A 24,916-nucleotide genomic window follows, 5' to 3' on the forward strand; every position below is an offset into this window, starting at 1 on the left:
TTTTATGTGCCATCCTTTAAAATTGCAGTCTAGTTTTTCTAAGCAGCTGATTAAGGCCAATTACTTAGGGGGGCAACTCACAGCTCTGAGTGTGTATTCCACACAAGGTAAGATGAACAGCACATCTGAGCAACTTTAACTTCCCAGAAATGTAAGCAATGTCATGCTAAAAAATGTGTCATGTGTAACTACGATGAATGAGTTTTAAAGAAAATACAACATTTATAAAGAATTTGCTAAAACTTACTGAAGCGATAGTGCTAAATGTCCTTCATTTGGATCTAGTGAGAGTTTTTTTTTTTTTTAACTGGGTGGTTGATAATGAACGAATGTAGGAGCAAATCTAACATTGATACAGCAGGTCATATATTAGAACATAGGCATTTTCATAGCAGCTTTGAGATAAGCAGAATTATTGTCATGTCCCCAAGTCCAAGGACTCACATTATTCCACTGTTTAAACCATTATTTTATATTTATGATTTTCTTTAGAAAATATATTAAAGGGATACTGTCATGGGAAAAAATTTTTTTTTTCAAAACGCATCAGTTAATAGTGCTGCTCCAGCAGAATTCTGCACCGAAATCCATTTCTCAAAAGAGCAAACAGATTTTTTTTATATTCAGTTTAGAAATCTGACATGGGGCTAGACATTTTATCAATTTCCCAGCTGCCCCTGGTCATGTGACTTGTGCCTGCACTTCAGGAGAGAAATGCTTTCTGGCAGGCTGCTGTTTTTCCTTCTCAATGTAACTGAATGTGTCTCAGTGGGACATGGGTTTTTACTATTGAGTGTTGTTCTTAGATCTACCAGGCAGCTGTTATCTTGTGTTAGGGAGATGCTATCTGGTTACCTTCCCATTGTTCTTTTGTTTGGCTGCTGGGGGGGGGGGGAAGGGAGGGGGTGATATCACTCCAACTCGCAGTACAGCAGTAAAGAGTGACTGAAGTATATCAGAGCACAAGTCTCATGACTTGGGGCAGCTGGGAAATTGACAATATGTCTAGCCCCATGTCACATTTCAAAATTGAATATAAAAAAATCTGTTTGCTCTTTTGAGAAATGGATTTCAGTGCAGCACTATTAACTGATTCATTTTGAAAAAAATTTTTTTTTCCCATGACAGTATCCCTTTAAGAATCTGGTGCTTTACCACATAAGAGAAGGTAAATTCACTGGGGGGCTGGCAAGTTATTAGGTACCCCCCTGTGCATACCTCAGATCCCAGGTCAGCGCTCCAGATTCTTCCAAATATGTATCAGCCCAGGGTACAGTTCTACCGAGTGCTGTATCCCCATACTTTTCCAGTACCCAGGAATCCTCTTTGCTTGTGAATTAATTTATAGTTCTCTTTGGTGCTGTAATAGTTTTCTGCCATTAAAAGTTCAGGTTTTATATAACTATGTATGCTGCTTCATTTAAAGGGGTTGTTCAACTTTGATTCAACTTTTAACATGATATAGACTTAGAGAGTGATATTCTGAGACAATTTGCAATTGGTTTTCATAGGTTTGTGAAGATTCTCACTCATCCAGGTCATGGTAGATCTGTAGAAATAAATCAAATCAACTGGACTTTTCATGAAGACATTTCACCAGTCATCCATCTGGGCTCTCAATTCAGATTCCTCAATTTCTGAATTGAGAAAGTCAGTTGAATGACCGGTGAAATGTCTTCAAGAAAAACGCAGCAAGTCCAGTTGATTTGACTTATTTCTACAGCAATTGGTTTTCCTTTTTTTTTTGTTGATATTGAGTTCACTTTTTTATTCAGCAGCTCTCCAGTTTGCAATTTCAGCAATTTGGTTGCTAGCGTCCAAATTACCCTAGCAACCATGCATTGATTAGATTAAGAGACCGGAACAGAGCATTGTTTTTACATGGGGCCAGTGACCCCCATTTGAAAGTTGGAAAGAGTCAGAAGGGAAATAATTCAAAAACTATAAAAAAAAACGAATGTCAATTGAAATGTTGCTTAGAACATAACTTAAAGACAAACTTCCCCTTTTTAAAAAATATCTTATAGTAAAATGAGAATAAGCATCTCAAAAATCGCTACCGCAAAGCAAGACAGAATGCTGTTGTATACTAAACAGAAAGCCAAATACCCACGAGTATCCCTCATTTCTCAACAAAGCATGTAGAGAAACTGAAAGTAAAACATTAAGTACCCTACAGAGTTGTAAACATTGCTTTCAGACACAAGTAATCACCTTTAATTGTGACAATAGTATTTCTTTTTGTTTATTGGACCCGCAATACATTCTAGACAAGAATACATGGTCTGCATATAGCTGTTATAAAGCATTGATATATGGATTTCTGTAGAATTCTGGAAATGTTTCAGATGTAGAGGTCTAGTGTAAGAAGGTTTTTTTTTTTTTGCTGAAATTCTGCATATATTTACTGGCCTTTCGTCATTCGGATACACAGCTGGAGAAAACTTCATTCCTTTTTTCCCCGGCCTTTGAAATGGTCCATAAAATTAAAAGCTCCAAAATAATCGCCAAGGACAACTCCCAGCTTTGTCGACATGATGCTAAAAGGAACGCATGAATTCACTTTTATTGCTGGAAAAAACGACTGGTCATGATTCTCTCTCTAAACATTACCTTGTCCCAAACCTGTAGCTCAGTACAGTCATTAGACTCTGGGACGTCTAATCTAAATGAAACAAAACATGCAGGACGCTATAGACTGCAGAAAACACCAGTTCCTTACCATACAAACCTACTTTAAACAGGCTTATTATATGGGAAAGCATAAAGATGTTGGACAAAATCAGTAGTAATGCAGATTGCTAAAGGTCAGGTCTTGAAGTCATGGACCCTCTCTTTTTAATATTTTAATGTGGACAAAGTTATTCCCACACTGATTCCAAAAGTAGAAAACACAAAGTGACAGCAAAAGAGAAAGGAATAAAAACACAATTATACAACAGAAGAAAAAAAACTGTTCACAATAAAGGCCAAAACAAACATAACTAGTAGAAAGTTGAAAGCAGAAACAGAAAAGAGGACACAGGGGTTTAGCAAATTAAAAAAGGTAAAGGGCAAAGGCAAGAGATACACAAGTTTGGTAGAAAGGTTACACTTCACAGACCTGTGTCTTGTGTTTCAACCTTATCTCTGTATAAAAAAAGTAAAATAAGGGGAGAGAGAAAAAAAAACAAAAAACATCTGGAGTGCGAGTATCTAAAACACGGATGTCTGTTGAGTGGGAAAGTGAAAAAATGGAGATAGTAGCATCTCGGAGTATAAAAGAACTTACTTCTTTAGCCCGAACATGATATAGAGACTACGTGGCATCACCAGATATACTTGTTCCTTCAGGATGGCATCCACAATCTTTTTGCTGGCATATTCAGCTTCTAAGATGGGCAAGAGGCGTGGCCACCTGTATAGGAGATATATATTTGTGGAATTGTGTGGAATATGCAAAGGTTTACTACATAACAGTCTATAAAGGATACTGTCACAGGAAAACATGTTTTTTCCAAAAGCATCAGTTAATAGTGCTTCTGCACTGAAATCCAAAACAGCAAACAGATTTTTTTATATTCAATTTTGAAATCTGACATGGGGCTAGATATATTGTCAGTTTCCCAGCTGCCCCAGTCATGTGACTTGTGCCTGCACTTTAGGATGGAACTACTTTCTGGCAGGCTGTTATTTCTCCTACTTAATGTAACTGAATCAGTCTCAGTGGGACTTGGCTTTTACTATTGAGTGCTGTTCTTAGATCTTCCAGGGAGCCGTTATCTTGTGTTAGGGAGCTGCTATCTCGTTACCTTCATATTGCTCTGTTGTTAGGCTGCTGGTACAGCAGTTAAGAGTGACTGAAGTTTATCAGAGCACAAGTCACATGACTCGGGGCAGCTGGGAAACTGACAATATGTCTAGCCCCATGTCAGATTCAAAATTGAATATAACAAAACCTGTTTGCTCTTTTGAAAAATGGATTTCAGTGCAGAATTCTGTTGGAGCAGCACTATTAACTGATGCGTTTTAAAAAAAAAAAAAACATGTTTTCCCATGACAGTATCCCTTTAACTTGAACCTGACAACTTCCAGACTCTGTGGATTCTACATAAATGTCTTGCACTCTGATCTATCCAGTTCCCCAGGAAAACTGATGTGAAGGTCATCCTCATACCTTGAGAAAACTTCTACTTTCTGCATTACAGGATATAAAACTGATCTGTTGTTACAATACTGTTAACTAGGGCTCATTTATCAACACTGGGCATATATGCACTAGGGCAGTAACCCATAGCAACCAATGATTAGCTATTGTCAACCAGCTGAAAGTAGAACAATTAAAGCCAATACTTGATTGGTTGTCATGAGTTACTGCCCAGGTCAAACATTTCCCCAATGTTGGTAAATGAGCCGCACATGTTTATTCTCTTAGCACCCCTTGGGGCCAGTCCTTTGCACCTTGATTTGTCTAGGTGTAGTAACCCTCTCCAGCAAATTAAACTTCTAGCACCTTAACAGCCTTCAGCTGCTTTTTTCAAATTGAAGGACATTTTTGGCTCTTGTAGCCCCCCTCAACCCGACCCGATGGGTTCCCCTGTGTACATTTTTAGGTGTAATATTTCCTGTACTGTACAGTTCGTTGCGGTTTTGTGTAATGTAGGTTCCCTGAGACATACTCCTTGAGCTATTATGTTACCTTTTTCTAGAAATGAAAGAACTATTGCTTACTTGGTTGAGCATCCATCAAACATTCCAGTGTTTATAAAATATGGGCAGACAATAGTAGTCTTTACGCCAGTCTTCCCCAGGGCCAACATTTCAAGTCCAACAGACTCGGCAAAGCCAACCGCTGCAAACTTACTAGCACAGTAATCTGTAAGAGATGGACAAATGTAATGTCAACTGCTCTGTTGCAGTTACGGGGGGGGGGGGTACAATTACCCTATGTATAAGTATTGATTTCCATCTATTTTGAGTTGAGTAAGAGGGCACAGATTATTGTGTGTATTTAATTACCGTGATACAGACATTCACATTTGACCAGTGTAATTGCCAACTCTATCCAGTGGGTCATGTATACATTGTGCTGTTCTTATGAAACATATGGAGAATGCCTCTGTAAGCTGACTGGGAGAGCAGCAATTTCTGTGTAATTTCACACACGGACAGTTGTCGCAAACCGGCAAACTGCTCCAACTGCGCATGCACAGAAATACCAATCTCTCAGTCAGCTTACAGAGATCGCGGAAGATGGATTTGTGCAACTCCGCTGGAAGAATCTGCTGGAGTATGGGGCATTTCCATGGGAGGGTCTACCTGGGGTGGGGGGTACGGGGTTTTTTTCCAAACAGGTTGAATTCTCCTTTAAGTTAACTATTGTTATAGAATGGCAACTTTCTAAGCAACTTTTCAAATGGCCTTCATTTTTTTTGTATGGTTTTTCAATAATTTGCCTTCTTCTGACTCTTTACAGCTTTCAAATGGGGGTCACTGACCCCATCTAAAAAAAAACAAACAAATGCTCTCAAAGGATCCAAATGTATTGTTATTACTATTTTTTTATTACTTGTCTTTCTATTCAGGCCTCTCCTATTCATATTCCAGTCTCTTATTCAAATTGCTGCATGGTTGCTAGGGCAACTTGGACCCCTCAGAATATTACCCTTTGCAGTTTATTTAGGTTTAGTCCACATGAGGAGATTTTAGTCGTTTGGCGACTCATCGCCTCTTCTTCTGGGCGTCAATCTCCCCGAACTGCCTTCGCGTGTCTTCCCATCCACTATATTGAAACGTCACCTGCGCTAAAGCACACGTGGCGCTTCATTTTCCAAAGTCGCCCGAAGTCTCCTTGTGACGCAACTTCGGGCGACTTAGAAAAACGAAGCAACATGTGTGCTTTAGCGCAGGCAACTTTTCTAATTCTTCCAACCAGAGTCCAACCTGAGCTCTAGTAGCCCATGCCTCTGGTGTGGTGAGGGAAAAAAATTCAGGTGACAGGTGCCCTTTAAGTGCTTATTCCTACAGCATTGGTTTTGGTTGCTTTTTAAGTTTTTTCATGTTTTAGTCATTGTCAGATCAAGTCTGACTATTCTTTCAGCTAATCATTTACCTGCACATTCTTCTGATTTAAGGTTGGGGTGCTAGCCTACCCTTTAATAAGGCTTCAGTGACAGCCGAGGTACCTTTGTACTATGAAAGCTCTTATTATATCATGTCACAGACTTTTACTGCTTAGAATATTTGAAGCGCAAAACCCTTTTGATAAGACAAGACAAATAAACATTAAACACCATGAACAGTTCACTGTGTGTATGAACATTAACCTTTGCCTTAAGCATTATGATAAGATATTTGCTTGCCACAGTATCAAAGGTCGTGCTCTATGAAAAGAATAGGTGAGGAATGGTCTACGGAGTTGGACACAGATTTAAAATCCCTGCAATTTGTTTTGTAAAGTATAGTTTCAATAGATGAGATATAAATCTTTCTGGAATTCTTAAAGGGGAAATTAAGTCTAAAATATAATAAGGCTAGAAATGCTGCATTTTGTATACTAAACATAAACATGAACTTACTGCACCAGTCTAATAATACAAATGATTTATGCTTTCAAAGTTGGCCATAAGGGATCACCATCTTGTAACTTTGTTAAACATCTTTGCAAGACCAAGACTGTGCACATGCTCAGTGTGGTCTGGGCTGCTTAGGGATCATCATAAATTATCAAAACAGTACAAGTCAAATCATATCTGCCAGAAGCAGATACAGCAAGACTGATTAATAATCAGAATATACAGACTGCACTGGGTCCCGTATTGTCATGTAATCTAATAAGGGCTTTATAGTTTTATATTGTTTAGTACAAACTTTCTCCAACTCTGCAAAACCAGTGGCTGCAGCAAAATAATCCTCCAAATAGAATCCCAGTTTATCTGTTTAAATCTGGCTCCATGATCTTTGTCCCTGCAGCTGGAGTTTGAAACATTAAAGGGGATGTAAAGGCAAAAATAAAATCCAGTACAAATCTGTACACAGTTGCCGACTGCTCTACAGGGAAACAAACAAAGCTGCTTGAGTCCTGCATGGCTGGGAAGTAAGGTTGGGGGCTCCCCCTGCTGTTCAGAAGTATGATTGTTTCCCTGCAGAGCAGTTAGGGACCGTCTGACAATTCCTATCCACAGCAGTAAATGAAGGGAGAAGTTTCACTGCATACAGTCAATTTTCTTATACCTGTTGGGTGAAAATAATTTTCCAAAGGTGCAGGCTAAGAAAGCCCAGCACTCTGGTTGGGGATAACAGTAGTTTTTTGTTTTTTTTTTAAAATTGCCCCTCCAGCGCTGGGACAATCCCTCCCGGTGCAAGTGTCCTAGCTCTGGCAGGGGAGGGGGCAATTTAAAAAAAACAAAAACTAGTTACCTCTAACTGGAGTGCTAACTCTATTAGCCTGCACCTTTGGTTGGGGAAAATATTTTCGCCCAACAGGTGCCCTTAAAAAGAAATTTTATGTGAAACCAAGACATATCTCATACAGGTATGGGATCCATTATCTGGAAACCCGGTATCCAGAAAGCTCAGAATTATGGAAAGGCCTTCTCCCATAGACTCCATTTTATCCAAATTTTTTTAAATGATTTCCTTTTTCTCTGTAATAATAAAACAGTACCTTGTATTTGATCTAATCTAAGATATAATTAATCCTTATTGGAGGCAAAACCAGTCTATTCGGTTTATTTAATGTTTACATGATTTTCTAGCAGACTTAGGGTATGAAGATCCAAATTACGGAAAGATCCATTATCTGGAAAACCCCAGGTCCCGAGCATTCTGGATAACAGGTCCCATACCTGCACAAACATATATTTTAGAGTAATATATTTAGCATTTACGCTAATGAATCAAGCTATTTATATTTTACAATATTTCCCCTCAAAAAATACTGTATATTTCAGAATAAAAAAGGTCTTAATAGAAGTACAGTGTACTGCAGTTTATAAATATATGGAGATATTGCTAATGCTGGTTCCCCTTGTTCTCATCCATTTACATAATGCTGTAATTATTTAACCTATGCACCGTCAATGATTATATATAATGTAATATGTTTCCACAAGTAATTTAGATATATCTCTGGACAAAAACCTGTCTTTTTACCAGATTTATAAAAACAACACTTAATAGCACTCCTAGCCCACTAATGCAATGATAATGTGCATCATTTATGTAGAAAGAACAGGGGACAAAACTACTCAAGTTGAAAGAAAATGATGATTATTACCCTACACATTGTATAGTCATCATGCATAACGTTAGGGATGCGCAGAATCCATAATACCGAATCCTCTGCAAAAGATGTGGCTGAATACGGAATTAACCATAATTTGCATATTTGACTTTGCGCAGAATGCAAAAAAATATATCTCCTGGAAAGAAAGCATCTCTCTAACTTGCCCAGTGCTGGGCCACGCTGGGCAGGCGCCCTAGGCAGGCCCAGCGCCCTAGGCGCCTGTTTAGTCTACGCGAATTTGCGATCTCGTGGGCATGCGCGAATTTGCGCATTCGCAGAAGTGCACAAAGCGCAAAAAATACATAAGGTCGGGCAGAGAAGGGAACCGGACTTGGGGTAGGCGACAGAAGAGGTAAGTGCCTGGCGCCCTCCCAGCTTTGCGCCCTAGGCACGTGCCTACTCTGCCTACCCCTAGTTCCAGCCCTGAACTTGCCAGGGCTTTTAAGTCACATGACTCAGAAATTTTTGAATTAAGAACTAAGGCTTCATTGCATCACTCTCTGTAGGATTTAGAATCTGTTTAGCAGAAGCAAAAGTGAATTCTAATGAACTGTTATGGGCATATTTATCAAGGGTCGAATTTAAAAAACTTCGAAATTCGAATTCAAAAAGACCAACCAATATGAAGTTAAAGTTTTTTTTTTGGCCGAATAGGTCAGTTTTTGATCGAATAGGTCCGTATTCAGCCGAATTCGAATTGTACAAATCGCCGTAATAGCGAATTGGCATCGAAGATTTTCCCCAAAAAACCTGATTTTTCAAAGTCCACCAATTGACGCAAATAGGTTCTAGGAGGTCCCCCATAGGCTAAAACAGCAATTTGGCAGATTTTAGATGGCAAATAGTCTTAAGTTTTAAAGAGACAATACATGATAAATTTCTATATTTAAATTCAAATCGAATTGGGACTATTCCCTAGTCGAAGTACACAAAAAATAGCTCGAAATTCAAATTTCCCTCGACCTTTGATAAATCCGCCCCTTAATATTTTGATGGTCTGTCATATTTTTTCCAGCATATATTTCATATATTTTTATTAACCGATGGTAAATATATGTAAAGGTATGGGATCCTTGATCCTAAAACCCGTTATCCAGAAAGCCCCGAATTACAGAAAGGCTGCCTCCCATAGACTCCATTTTAGCCAAATAATACAAATTCATGAAATGATTTCCCTTTTCTCCATAATAATAAAACAGTACCTTGTACTTGAACCAAGCTAAGATATAAATTATCTTTATTGGAGGCAACACGAGCCTATTGGCTTTATAATGTTTACATGATTTGTTAGCAGACTTAAGGTATGGAGATCCCAATTACGGAAAGATCCATTATCCGGAACACCAGGTCCCGAGCATTCTGGATAACAGGTCCCATACCTGTTGTATGTAGTATGTTAGTACGGCCACAGGGAATGTTTTCACAATGCATTTGTAATACAGACCAGGGAACACAGATAAATTTAGATAATCAGGTCCCAGTATATAGAAATGTAACCAACAGGTATAATAAACAAGAAATACGGAGGGGTTCCTGTCACACAAACCCATGATAAATTTGTAAAACACACATACTGTAAATTTCCAAATGAATTTTAATAGTAGACTTATATATGACATATATATCATATTTTCTATTTATAATAAACAATTGGCAACTGGGGACATGTTTGATAAATGTTTCATTGCAGATCAACAGTTTGACCCTCAGTGCGCTCCTCTTCCTGAAAATACTGAATTTATTTGGAAACCTCTCACCTGCTAGTCCATTGACTCCAATTAATCCAGCAGAGCTTGCAATGCTTACCAAGTGACCATGATTGGAAGCCATCATTGCAGGAAGAAAAGCTTTATAAGTCTGTAGAATGGAGAATAACAGTTTAACTTTCATTACCAACGTAATTTACAAAATAATAAAGGGGTTATTTACCTTTAAATTAACTTTTAGTATGGTGTAGAGAGTGATATTCTGAGACAATTTGCAATTAGTTTTAATTTTTTATGGGTTTTGAGTTATTTAGCTTTTAGTTCAGCAATTCTCCAGCTGCGATTTCAGAAATCTGGTTGCTAGGGTCCAAATTACCCTAGCAACCATGCCTTGACTTGAATATAAATAGAAAAGCCGAGTAATAAAAAGTAGCAATAACAATACATTTGTAGTCTTACAGAGAATGTGATTTTAGATGGAGTCAGTGACCCTGGAGACAGCCAGAAGAAAAAGGGAAATATTTCAAAAACTATAAAAAATAAAATGATAAAGGCCAATTGAAAAGTTGATTATAATTAGCCAATCTATTACATACTTAACGTTAACGTAAACCACCCCTTTAAATATAACGAGCAAAAATAGCAAACTGCTGGGAATCCATCAGAATTCCCCAGTTTGAGATTTGATAAATCAGACCACTTTTGTGCTTCTTGTGCTGCAATGGACTGTACCCACAGGAATGCATGTAAACCCTGAATGCAGGAAAAAATTGTGCATGCCAACACAATGTATGCATGCGCTTCTTGGGTACGGTCCTAATAGAGGCGATGTGTTCCTATATTGTGAAACACACAACAAAACCAATTGAGTGCCTAGTATAAGAATCATAAGAGAAGCAAATTCAGCACTTAGGGGGTCATTTAGCAAAGACTTAGTTGTTTTTTTTTTTACCAGAAACAAAACTCGAATTTTCGGGTAAAAAAAAAAAAAATAGAATTTTCAGGTTTTATGATACTCTAAGGGCAGGACTCCATGGACGATTCCGCCGTGATCCAACGCGCTGCGCAAAAACGCAGGCGTCGTGACGGAAATAAGATAAGTAATTCTATTGTCAAATCGTGTCGCAGTGTTGAACTGACACTGCGTCTGCATCTGATAGTCGTGTCGCGTCAACAATGCGACACAATCTGGCTTACCTTATTTCCGTCGCATCCGACGTGACGCCTGCGTTTTTGCGCAGTGCATTGGAATAGTCCGTGGAATCCTGCCCTGAAGCTGGAAATTGCTCGGATCCGAAAACACTACAGCTAAAACTTGTCAAGGTCATGTAGAAATCAATGGCTGAGGTCCCTGGCCTCAACAAAAAGCATATTAAATAACCCCCACCAGGTCCTTTATTTTACATGGTCACTTATTTTCCTAGGTCAGTGGTTACTGTTGCCATCTAATGCACAAACTACCTGCAGTGGATGCTGATATTTGCAGTTCTAAATATATAATTTCATTATAACATTATTTCAGCAGGATACTACATGCAGGATACTACATTTCCTTTTTGGCAATAGCTCTCTTTTAAGTTACTGCTGCAGGAAGAGATTCCTGATGCTTTTCTGCTCAGTTCTATCACACCTGTCACATTTTAGTGATGCTCATGCTGCTTCTCTCTCTTCTCCCAGACCGATGAAAGAATAAAATAAGGATTAAAAAAAAACAACAGTTTAATGTCAGATTCTGCCTACAATAAGGAATTTTCTTTTTAAAGAGATGCCTGCTAAATAAGGAATTTCCCGTGTCACCAGTCCATATGCTACGCCTGCTAGAAGATTTGTTAAGTTCCTTTTTCTCTAAAACAAAATTTATGGAAATAAAACTGGAAAAGGGGAACAAAAAGATGCAGTTAATGCAAATTATATTTATTGAAGAGGGTTTACTTCCCCTTTCCCTCTAACAACCAGGCTACCCTTTCATAACTATGTTTTATCTGTAGCAAAATGGGGTTGTAAATCCTGTTTCACAAAATGCTGCAAAGACACAGATTATTCTTATGGTCAGTACAGGTAATGAATCTCTTATCAAGAAACCCAATATCCAGAAAGTTGCAGCTTACAAGTAGGCCACCCCCATACAATCCATTTTAAGCAAACACTCCTATACCTGTACTATCTGTAACTTAAGTGCTTATGTATGGTGAGACATATGTCCCTACAGCTATAAAGTTCAGTTATGTCGGTAATTACAATTAAAAGAAAACTAGAATTAGCACGTGTATAACAGAACTATTGCTTAAAATTGATCCTTACCCAGAAGTGTGCCATGCTGTTCACCTGCATTGTCTTCTCCACAAGAGCATCAGGCGAGTCTATAAATTTCTTTCCAGTCACTATTCCAGCATTATTAATTAGAATGGACACATCCCCAACTTCTTTTTTAACCTAAAAAAAAAAAATCAGAGAGGAGGGTTGGCAGGCAAACCAGTAGTCATACCATCACAATATCAATTAGTCAGTACGTTTGATTGAATAGCAATATCTCTATCACGTGAAGCAGCCTTTGAAGCGGAGACGACACTGGGAAATGTGTAACACAGCATCCACAGTGATGAACAAAGTACAGGTATGGGATCTCTTATCCGGAAACCCTTTATCCAGAAAGCTCTGAATTACGGAAAGGCCGTCTCCCATAGACTCCATTTTATTCAAATAATCCAAATTTTTAAAAATGATTTCCTTTTTCTCTGTAATAATAAAACAGTAGCTTGTACTTGATCCCAACTAAGATATAATTAATCCTTATTAGAGGCAAAACCAGCCTATTGGGTTTATTTAATGTTTACATGATTTTCTAGTAGACTTAAGGTATGAAGATCCAAATTACGGAAAGATCCGGAAACTCTCAGGTCCCGAGCATTGGATGGATAACAGGTCCCATACCTGTATCATGTTCTTGTAAGCTTTTCCTAAATGGATAACTTGATTTTATATATATTTAAAGGATAGCGTTTTGTCTCTGGACAGTCACAGCATGTAAAATATATTAGAGGGGTCTATGAAGATTCTCATTTATCCAGGTCATGATATATACAATATCTAGCAAAATTAAGTCAAAGGCAACCGGACATTTAGAGGCCCATTTATCAAACTCCAAATGTTTCTAAAAATTTTCTGAAAACAACTTCGACCAAATCCGTACAGGTTTTTTTCTCCTTCGTGTTTCGTGTTTTTGGCATTCAGGGTGAATAACCCCCTTCGAGTTTTTTTTTTTAAAAAAAGTTTCATATTAAAGGGGATCTATCACAAAAATGTAAATATCATTGAACCTGTCGGGTAGAAAGAATGCACAAAGATACGCATCTAACCCTAGGATATTCCTCTCCAAAAAAGAAAGGAGGCCACAACTCTTAGATCACATTTATTGGTCTTGTCTCTTGTAATGATCTATTCAGGTGACTTTAAATTTACTGTGAATGGTCCGAATAGAAAATCTGGGTGTCTAGTGACCTCATTCATTATGCGAGTGGTCATCAACAGACTTGTCACACAGCATTTGTCCTCAGCGTTTTGTCTCTGGTACCTTTAATTGAAAAAAGTTTTTGAGACAAAGCACCACAAAATGTCTCATTACCATAAACAATCACGACTAACGTATATTGTTACCTTGCTATAATAAGGTATCATTTTTAGAGAGGGCCTTACCTGGTCTGCCACTTTGTAGACTTCTTGCCTTTTGCTACAGTCACACAGATAGGCATGTACTCTGACTGTTCCATTTTTCTTTGCCAGTCTACAGGTCTCTTTGTTTCCTTCTTCATTTATGTCCCAAAGGACTAACGTAGCTCCAAGGCGGGCAAATTCCAGTGCCATCAGTCTCCCTATACCACTTCCTGCTCCAGTAATTAGCACTATTTCACCAGCAACATCTTTCCTCCGAGAGGGAAGGAACCACAAAAAAAGGGACTCCAGACTAAGATAGATTGTAAGGAGCAAAACTTTGAGCGTCTCTAAGAAAATGTTCATCTTTGAGATGTCTCTTGTATCTGATCTGGAAAAGATAGAAGAAAAAAAAAAAGACAGATTTAATTACACTTTATGAGCATTGACAGAAAGGTGGAACATAAGTCCTATTCTCATGTTTTTTATATCAATAGATTGTGAAGGAAGCAGGTTTGAACAAAGCAATTACTACTAGCTAACATATCTGTCTCTCAACTCTGAAGCTAGATATTATAGGACTAACAAGCTCTGGGCTCGACTATGAAGACAGTCTGCTCTACCTGTGTCTGAGATGGGGACGTATATAATTCAAAGGGCTGAACAGTTCTGTTTGGCCAAAGAGCCTCTACCTCTATTCCAGTAGTCCCCAAACTTTTATACTTGTGACTCATATTCAAATCTAGAGTTAAGGAGTTGAGAAACCCATTAAACAGTTCACCAAGAGTTGCCAAACAAATGATTATGATTGGCTGTTTGTTAAATCCACGAGGTGGTCAGCCTGCAGAGCTCTCTTGGCTGGCAGTACACTTATGCCCCTAAATTAGCTCCTGCTTTCAAGTTATAAGAGTGACATCAATAGGAAATGGTGGGCAACATGTAGGTCCCAAGCTACTGGTTGCAGAACTGAATCCAAACCCCTTTATACAGGTTCCTGGGCTTAGAAACTTCCCCTCTCTAAAAACGTGTAAGGTGATTCCATGGTTGGCCACAGGGACAATATTGACTCATTTGCATCCCATGATTCCTTGAGTGTGAAAACCTTTCAATATTGATTTTAAATGAATGCTAAGTGAATGTGAGAGTCAGGAAAAACTCAACCCGCACCCAGCCCTAACCTGCAAAACTTTAATCCACACACAGCAATAGCGTATTTATCGTTCCGATAAACAGTAGTGTGGTAATGGCGGAGCTCACCCAACACTGTTTCCTCCGATCGCTGTTTTCGCGAGAACCCGGCTACTTCCCTCTGGCTTCAGCTACACTTCCTCTGAGGTGAAGTGCCGAGTATATAGGCCCAAAACGCGTTAGTTTACACACCCACTGCTGAATTACAATTATTATATGTGCTTCAATAAAGCCAATTTGATATTATATTGACTGCTCTCCAACAATATTTCAACCAGAGCTTACAAGTGAGTGAGACCACACACAACACTAACCTGCAAAACCTTAATCCCCACACAACCATAACCTGCAAACCCTTATTCCACACACAATACTAACCTGCAAAACCTTAATCCACACACAACATTAACCTGCAAAATGTTACCATTGTAGGACCCAAGCCAGAGATGAATCACCTTGATTTGTACACTACTTATTTGCGCACGTCTGGTTCCAAGACAGGGAGTCTTCGGGAGCAGAGGAGACGTTTAGTTCCCCAGTCTGACCCACTCCCAACCCTAACCCACAATGGTTAGCCAAATTTCAACAAAAACCTGTCCAACCGGGTCAACCTGCACAACACTAGTATATAGTCATTTTTATCTAAAGTATTCATTCAACTGCTTAGTCCATTACTTTCTCCCCCTCCGCTGGAAACTAGTTACTAATCTGCTGCTATTTGAGTCCTTTCACTGGTCCCTGTCTCTACTGAACTAAATCAGAAAGAAGTTCCAGGTTTGCCACTCACATGAATAGAGGGTAGCAGGTATCTAGTCTGGCTACTGCTCAGCACTGTTTTGGAACAGGAAGGCCCTCCATCAGACTGTTCACCTGCTGCAAAATTTGAAGCATCACCCAGAAACAACAGATCCCCATTTCAGTCCACTGGATGGACTCTACAACACAACGATGTCTAGGCTTTATAGAAGACTGAAATTTTCAATTGATAATTTTGATTTCATTTTCTTGTTTTAAGATTATGGTTTATCCAGGACCAGTATGTGGCTTCAGGACCAAACTTCTGTACTGGTACACACAGACCATTTATTGACGGCTGCCTTATTATATTAAAGGGATACTGTCATGGGAAAACGTGTTTTTTTCAAAACACATCAGTTAATAGTGCTGCTCCAGCAAAATTCTGCACTGAAATCCGTTTCTCAAAAGAGCAAACAGATTTTTTTATGGGGCTAGACATATTGTAAATTTCCCCGCTGCCCAAGTCATGTGACTTGTGCTCTGATAAACTTCAGTCACTCTTTACTGCAAGTTGGAGTGATATCACCCCCTCCCCCCAGCAGCCTAACAACAGAACAATGGGAAGGTAACTAGGTAGCAGCTCCCTGGTAGATCTAAGAACAAGACTCAATAGTAAAATCCAGGTCACACCGAGACACATTCAGTTACATTGAGTAGGAGAAACAGCCTGCCAGAAAGCAGTTCCATCCTACCTGAGATGGCTGCCTACACACCAATATTAAAAAAAAAAATACACTTATTGGTTCAGGAATTAAATTTTATATTGTAGAGTGAATTATTTGCAGTGTAAACAGTATAATTTAGAAATGAAAACGACACCATAAAAATCATGACAGAATCCCTTTAAATTTGACCTGCATGAGGGTAGTAATAATGCAAATTTCTAGGGGTGACCCACTGATGAGATCTTTTCCCTTAGCCCACTGGATCCTGAAAAACGGATATTTCCTAGCCTGAATATATAATTAGGGATATGGTTTGAGTAAAAGTATATTCTGATCTTGTTCCATTTTATGGATTAAACAATAATGCTAATCAGTTATAAATCCATTTATTTAATAGTCATAATAATGTTAATTCGTTATAAATGTATTTATCAGTCACTAACTTATGTATTTATTGGTTTATATGCATTTTTAATATGTATATGGATATTTATATGAGGATATTAAGTACTGTATAAACATTAATATTGTATTTTATACTGTTTAAAGTTGACGTAGCGGTAGGTATTCATAAAGTATCATGGATTTGTCTCAATATAGAGTTTTTGTACATTTTTTCTAAAGAGCTTGGGCTTTAAATGGATTGTAACGCTCTAAGGGTTAATGCTGAGCAGCAGAAGAGGTAAGTGGTTGTTGTGATTGCTCAGCCTTTTACCTTTAAAGACGGAAGTATTAGTGTAATGGTTTTATGCTTATGACTAATTGCAAAAAACGAAATGCATCAAACATGTTTTTATTCACGTCCCATTAAAATAAAGAGTTTATATGATACTTCAAGGAGATTGTTGCCTGGTGAATGTGCACCCACTGGAGTAAGACGCTGGGCCCACTGGGACCCTGTTTACAAGTAATTATAGCTCCATTACCATCAGTTAGTACAGTAACTTATGCACTAGATTTTGTAAGAACAGAACAGTAACTGCTCAGGCAGGTTCTTTGCGTTGGTATTGTAAGGCTTAACAAATAACTAGACTGACTGCATATTTGCAGAAACAGCGCAGCTAAATACACTGTAATATGGGTTCAGTTATACTGGGGCATGGTTTCAAATAAACTAGGGTATTGATGTGCCAAATTAGATATATGCTTATATATAATGCCTTCATATTAACACCAGTACAGCGTCTAAACACATGCTGACAACATCTATAAAACCTACAAACACTCTAGTTACTTGGCCTGCGAGCTGTCTCCTTAATGATATATGGGATTCGGAAGTACTGCCAGCAAAAAGAGTTGCACAACTTCTTACAGGACACCAGGCCCGGACTGGCAATCTGTGGGTTTGGGCAAATGCCCGATGGGCCGCTTGCTTTAAAATGTAAATGGCCTGCTCACCTAAAAATGCAAATTAGGTCTGTATTTAATATGTAAATAAGCCACTCACTTAAGAAATGTAAATGAGCTGTTGCATGAGGCAGTCTCTTCAAGTATGCCACACTTTGGCCCTGTGATACATGGTAATTAAAGTCCTCTTATCTGCCAGGGTGCCGGGTCTAGATGAGGGCACACAAAGGAAAATTTAGAATATTATGTAAGTATAGGGCAACTAATCCATCTGATAGAATAGTTGTGATAGAAACTAGGGTGAGATATTTGTTGCAAGGGCCAGTTCCAGCACATAGGGTGTATAATATTGCTGGGGATTATATGGTGATGGACACTTAAAATATCTATTGATAAACACTAGTTCTAGTTAATCTTGAGGTTAGAAATCATGTTTGCATTCGCGTGAATACATGGGCTGCTTTGATACTTTTGCCAGGGCTTTTTCCTCTCAGTCCGGCCCTGCAGGACACCACAGGCAGGGTTGTATTTCTCATTCTATAGCTGTTACACAGGGAGAATAACGTTTGTATTGCCATAAGCACTTACCAGTCAGACAGGGAGTGCGATGCAGCAGGCGGTACCGTGCACAACAAGGAGATAAATAGAGACTTTGTATCATGTACAAGCAGTTCACACCGACAGGCTCACAAACTGCACATGCACTGGAGCCTATTAGACTGTTGAAAGGCACTTCCGGGAGGCTTAACCAATATTGAGAGTGGACTATTGATAAAGAATGTAACCTTTGTGTTTAGTTGTGTCATTGCAGATCCATGTACCAGATCCATGTACCTGATTGCAGAGCCTCACTGATTGTGAAAAGGAGATTACAAAGGTTATGTGATTGGTTATGATCAGATAAAAGGGATTAACCCCTTAAATGAAACTCTGGCTAATGGAACAAGCTGATTGTGTTTCTCTCCCTCAGGGGGACAGACTAAGCAGCCGATTTAAATACAGATAATAAATGAGCAAAGTCTTTGCAGCCCCCCATGACTGATCTGACAGCCTGAGCCTGCTCCAAATGACAGGACTACCTTTAACTCGTTTGGGGGAGGAGGAAGTGATCAAATACCTTGTAATTCAGTCAGTACCAAGTACGTAGGCAGCCTCTGCAAAGCACAAGCACAGCGTGGCGACTCCTCTCTTGCCCGCCCCTTGCTGATCCCACAGAGGAAGCATCAGCCGAAAATACGACTCGTCTATTGGTCTGGCACTTAGGGACCCTATGGAATGCTGGGTAGTGTAGTTTCAGAACCCCTGTTTGTATAATCAGAACAACGTGGGCCGTTTACTCTGAATACCAGAATGGGCTGTTCCCTGAAAAATTGGGACAGTCCCGCGAATAACGGGATAGTTGGGCGAATAACGGGATAGTTGGGGTATTATGTAAGTAGTATCGGGTAATTACTAATGTTCAGTGGTTTTAAAGGAACATATTTAAATCTAATTTGAACGATAGCAGGATTTTTCTCTTATTTTCGCTTGTGTGCTGTTCTCATGTCTCTTCCTTTTAGTTTTCTTATTTGCCAGTGTTTCCTCCCTCCCCTTTTTATCCCTCATTTTAGCCTTTTTTCTGCTCTTGTGTTGTCATCTTCTTTACTTTATCCAAGTTTTATCTTCACTTTTTCCATACTGTATATTCTATTTTCATCTTTTTCCTCTTTTGTGTCCTTTTTACCTTCTGCTTCTATTATCCCTTCTCTATTGCATCCTCTTGCCCATTTTCTCTCCCACTTATGGTTAGGGTTGCCACCTTTTCTGGAAAAAATGAACAGCTTTCCTATATATTTATGTTTTTTCCCTATAAATAACCATCAGTTTTACCAGCCAGGCCGGTAAAATACCAGCCAGGTAGCAACCCTACTTATGGTGACCATAGATGTTAAGATTTTTAAAAGATTTTTTTGTTATCGTAGGAGCTGAAAATATATGAATTGTCCAACAAAAACAAGCAACAACCTCCCAACATTTGGAAATAAAAAGAGGGACAAAAAAAGTCTTGACCACGCCCAATTTTGTGGCCACATCCCCTAATTACTATACAAGATGAGCTCAGCAAATGCAGGCGCTCAGCCGGAGGAATTAAGGCACATATTATCTTGATCAAATGTGGCTTTTATTCACGCAAACAATGTGACAAACAGTGGCAATCATAGTGCAGTTAAGCCTACGCGTTTCGTGCCCAAAACAGACGGCACTTCTTCAGCTCTTCAGCCACATTTGATCAAGATAATACGTGCCTTAATTCCTCCGGCTGAGCGCCTGCATTTGCTGAGCTCATCTTGTATCGTAATAGTTGGAATTGGTTGCGCCTGTGGAGCTCTCGCGGGATGCCGCAGGAGGGGGAGACGTGATTCTTGGACGCCGAGTTGGTGAGCTCCGCTAATTTTTCCCTACAAACTTACTACATCCCCTAATTACTATGTTTATTTTACAAAATATAGCAGGTTATGAAAGTTTGAACGTATTTCTGTGTTTTTTTCAGTTATCACAGTTTTGCTAATGAAAGTGAAGTGCCCTTTAAAGGAGAATTCAACCTTTGGGCAAAAAAACCCGTACCCCCATCCCATGTAGACCCTCCTCCCCCCAGGCCAACTACCCCCCCCTCGGGAAATGCCCTATATTCTATACTTACCCCTCGTCGCAGATTCTTCCAACCACGTTTCAATCTTCCGCATCCTCGGTAAGCTGACTGGGAGATCAGCAATTTCCATGTAATTCTGCGCAGTTTTCGCAAACCAGCAAACTGCTTCAACTGCGCATGCGCAGAAATACCAATCTCCCAGTCAGCTTACAGAGGTCGCAGAAGATGGATGCGTGGAACTTCGCTGGAAGAATCTGCGATGAGAAGTATGAAGTATTATGGGGCATTTCCCGGGGGGGGTAGTTAGCCTGGAGGGAGGGGGGTCTACGTGGGGTGGGGTTTTTTTTTGCCCACAGGTTGAATTCTCCTTTAAACGGTGAGTCTAACTTCTACCAAGGGACCTGTTATCTTGTTACAATTACTTATTTCCTTATCTCAAAATTGTTACAAAAGAATCTTATCTGAACTTCCTGGCAGTTCTGGGCTCTCTGTCAAAAGCCAATTAAGTTAGAAACATTGTTTCTTTTTTTTTTAGCTGTTCAGTGCAGAGAAAAAGGGACTTTCCAGTACAAAGGCGGGTCTGCGGGTTGAGCTGTCAGACGCTGAAAATGGGACAGTTGGGAGGTATGATATATTCTAGTTAAAGCTAGGGAACTGTCGGTAGCTGCCTGCTTGGTCCTGCAAACAATTTGACAATGAATACATTTTCTAACCTGCCCAATTTCTGACCAATGAAGAATGAAAATCGTTCGATGCACATCGTTTGGTGCCCCACTTACCTCACAATAATTTGAAGGATTTGTCAAATCGCATCAAAATTGGTAGAAGAATATGGCCACAGTAAGTTCCACTTTATCTTATGGCCAGCCTGCACACCTTTACTCTCTACCCTTTTTTCTTTTTGTGGTCTCTGTTCCTCTTGTGTTTTTCTCTTTTCTTCAGCTTTCTGTTTCTTAAAGGGAAATTATACTCCTTTTTCAGCATTGGTGCAATGAATAGGGATTGTGAACACCTGTGGAATTCACTTTCTTCATAGGTCTGTTAATCACAGAACATGCACTTGGCTCTAGTGATTGTCTAAATTGACATTTAGCAGTTTAAAAAAGGACAACCTAAAATGAGGGAAAATGAATAGTGCTTGTGGCAATCATACCTTTTGTCAATACTTTTAATTACAATATATCTATGGTTTTTGTTATTTATTGCTTAATCAAGGAAAAATGTAAAAAATGGAACTAAAGCCACAGTCTACTTCCTGGTCCCAAAGAGCAAAGTGAAACAAATCAACAGCCCACTGAGAAGCCCTCTTTATAATGAGCTGCTATTTGTCTAAAAAAAATAACAGACTGTAGCTGAGGAATGAAGGGGTTTATGTATACAGAGGTCTTCTTAGTGGGCTACTTTGTGTTTGACTTTGCTCTTTAGAATCAGGAAGTAGAATGTGACTTTAGCTTAATTGTTTAAATTCTGTACAGTTTAGAGCAATGAATATGAAAAAAATCATAGTTATTTCTTCATTTAAAAAATAGTCATAATCACAAGCCCTATTCATCGCACCAATGTTGAAAAAGGGGTTTTACTGTTGCTTTAGTTTAAAGGGATACTGTCATGGGAATTTTTTTTTTTTTTCAAAATAAATCCTTTAATAGTGCTGCTCCAGCAGATTTCTGCCCTGAAATCCACTTCTCAAAAGAGCAAACAGATTTTTTTAGTTAACAGCTGCCTGGTAGATCTAAGAACAACACTCAATAGTAAAAACCCATGTCCCACTGAGACTCCTTCAGTTACATTGAGAAGGAAAAACAGCAGCCTGCCAGAAAACATTTCTCTCCTAAAGTGCAGGCACAAGTCACATGACCAGGGGCAGCTGTAGCACTTTACTGCTTTGGGGAAATCAAGCAATGCAGAGGCACACAGAACTGATGCAAGCAAGGAACACCTTGCACGTTTATTGCGGTATAGCAGTGCAATGTTTCGGGGTCAGGCTCCTTTATCAAGCATGACCCCAAAACGTTGCACTGCTATAGCGCAATAAACATGTAAGGTGTTCCTTGCTTGCATCCGTTCTGTGTGCCTCTGGATTGCTTGACTCCTAGATTGGATTTGGGTTTGCCGTACCTCTACCATTGTGCACCAGACAGCACTATAATTATCTCACACAAGGGTGTGCGAGAGCCAGATTTCTCTTGGACACTGCTTTGAGGAAATCCCATAAACACAGACACAAATGCATGCTTTGTGCCTCCCATTGATGTATATTTGCTGACATTCAAATAAAGATTTGTTCATTTTGAAAAGAATCACTCATGTTAGCCTGATTACAGAAATATTGTCCTACTTTATGTGCTATTTCACAGCAACAAGACCACAGTCTCTTTCCAAATCTATTAGGCTCACTATTTGAGGTATGGGGCCTGTTATCCAAAATGATTGGGACCTGGGTTTTCCGGATAAGGGGTCTTTCTGTTATTTGGATCTCTATACCCTACCTTTACTACGTCTACATCTTACTCAACTAAAAAATTATTTAAACATGAATTAAACCCAATAGGATTGTTTTGCCTCCAGTGAAAATGAATTATATTGTAGTTGGGATCAGGTGCAAGGTACTGTTTTATTAATACAGATGGCCATCCCACAGTTCAGATCTGTTACAGATAACAGATCTCACACCTGCACTAAAATCACCTCCATTGCTATACATGCTATTCCCCAGTTATTATCCCTACTGCTCCAGGCACTATGTTACCCTGCTATCTCAACCACAACTCTATTCCTAAATAGTATCTCCTGATGGATCTCCCCAAATACAGCTCTAAACTATAATTAATATTATGACATGTTAAAGGGGGTTTTCACCTGTGAGTTAACTTTTAGTATGATGTAGAGCAGGGCCGCCATTAGAAATCACGGGGCCCCGTACAACAACAATGGCACCCAAGCCCCACCCTGGAACCCTCCCACTCCACATCACAGTTAAAAGACCACACAGACATCAGCACTAAAAAAGTAACCCCCCCACAAACAAGTTATAAAAAGCTATTGATGATCAGGGCCCCCTTATATGTTAAAAAAAACATTGTTGCCAGGGCCCCCCTTACAAGTTAAAAAAATTGGTGCCCCAAAATAATTTTTTTAAAAAACATTGGTGGGATGGGACTATAGAATATTAAAATAATACATTGGCGGCCAGGGGATTAAAAAAAACACAAATTGGTGTTCAGTAGAATTGAACTCATGGCTGCAGGACTGCAACTTCGCCTCCTTTTGTGACTTTGGGTCTTTTCACTGATTCAGGACTAAAATTTCGTCTGTTTTCGTGACTTTGGGTCTTTTCGCCGCTTCGGGAGTTCGACTTCGGCTATTTTCGTAGCTTCGGGTCTTTTCGCCTCTTCAGGAGTTCGGCTTCGGCTGTTTTCGTGGCTTCGGGTCCTTCGGTTGTTCGGCACTTCGAAAATGGCTGCAGGCTTTGGCGCTCGCAAGGGGGCCCGGCTCTTTCAAAACTGCAGCACTGCCGGGCCCCCCTTCATGCCCGGGCCCGGGGCACTTGTACCCCCTGTCCCCCCTGATGGCGGCCCTGATGTAGAGAGTGATATTCTGAGACCATTTGCAGTTGGTTTTTATTATTTGTAGTTTTTTAATTATTTAGCAGTTTATTCAGCAGCTCTCCGGTTTGGAATGTAGACAATCTGGTTGCTAGGGTCCAAATTATCCTAGCAACCATGCATTGATTTAAATGAGAGACTGGGATATTAATAGGAGATGTGAATAGAAAGACGAGTAATAAAAAGTAGCAATAACAATACATTTGTAGCCTTACAGAGCATGTGTTTTAAGATGGGGTCAGTGACCCCCATTTGAAAGCTGGAAACAGAAGAATAAGGCAAATAATTCAAATACAGTACTATAAAAAATATGCATTGAAGACTAATTGAAAAGTAGCTTAGAATTAGCCATTCTATAACACACTATAAGTTAACTTAAAGGTGAACCAGCCCTTTAATTCAGCATACATCTGGTATGATCAGCAACTAGCACTCTAGAGATGCCTAGACAGTGACAGCCTGGGTTTTTCTGTTTGTAGCAGCAAAATAACAACTTCTCTTTGTTTTCAGTTATGCTGTAATTGTCAGTGAGGCTTTCAGGGTATTCTGTCTGAGACCTATTGGATTTCAAACGGCCAACATTGGTTGTTATTAAAAATCACCTCTCTTTTATGTTTTATTTATATATATTTTTTTCTATAAAGGATGGGTCCTCATAGCGACTTCCATAATTACACTTCCTCCAGTCATATCTTGACCCTGTGTAATGTACACTTTTGAAGTAGACATAAATTGCTTGGATTGCTAATTGCAGATCATAGGGGCCTTCAGCGCTTTTTGTTCTTGCCTCTGTATCTGAGAGATTTCATAACCCGTGTCATTTTGTAATGAATGTAGCACAGTCATCCGCTTGCTTTCATCAGATAATTTTTTTCATTCAACTGCCGTTTCAGTTCAAGTAACAAAAGACATAGATTTAAAGGCATAGCAATGATAAAAGTGGAAGCTTATATACAAAACTCCCTAAAGTTAAAATTAAAAATTCTTATGAACATTTTAAGACCTTGGTATATGCATTATTCATAAAATACAGGTATGAGACCTGTAATGCTCGGGACCTGGAG

General features: G+C 39.2%; 1 protein-coding gene across 4 annotated transcripts; it reads right to left on the reverse strand.

Moving 5' to 3' along the window:
• Positions 1–2,220: 2,220 nt before the first annotated feature.
• On the reverse strand, positions 2,221–21,172 carry sdr16c5.L (short chain dehydrogenase/reductase family 16C member 5 L homeolog). Of its 4 annotated transcripts, XM_018266454.2 has the most exons (8): positions 18,207–18,339; positions 17,719–17,827; positions 13,666–14,011; positions 12,274–12,405; positions 10,024–10,123; positions 4,711–4,855; positions 3,272–3,397; positions 2,221–2,540 (listed from the first exon to the last, which is right to left on the reverse strand). In XM_018266454.2, exons 3-8 carry the CDS (start codon positions 13,984–13,986, stop codon positions 2,447–2,449), a joined length of 918 nt encoding a protein of 305 aa, XP_018121943.1. In that variant the 5' UTR covers positions 13,987–14,011; positions 17,719–17,827; positions 18,207–18,339; the 3' UTR covers positions 2,221–2,446.
• Between the last annotated feature and the right edge of the window lie 3,744 nt (positions 21,173–24,916).

Source organism: Xenopus laevis, chromosome 6L, assembly GCF_017654675.1.
Source record: "Xenopus laevis strain J_2021 chromosome 6L, Xenopus_laevis_v10.1, whole genome shotgun sequence".
NCBI lineage: Eukaryota > Metazoa > Chordata > Amphibia > Anura > Pipidae > Xenopus > Xenopus laevis.

Coding starts and splice junctions, on each gene's coding strand:
- sdr16c5.L (XM_018266456.2), bottom strand. CDS start 13,986: ATGAACATTTTCTTAGAGACGCTCAAAGTTTTGCTCCTTACAATCTAT. Junction 4,856..10,023: donor TGGAGTCAATGGACTAGCAG/GTGAGAGGTTTC, acceptor CATCTCTTACAG/ATTACTGTGCTAGTAAGTTT. Junction 3,398..4,710: donor TTTGATGGATGCTCAACCAA/GTAAGCAATAGT, acceptor TCTCCTATACAG/GTGGCCACGCCTCTTGCCCA.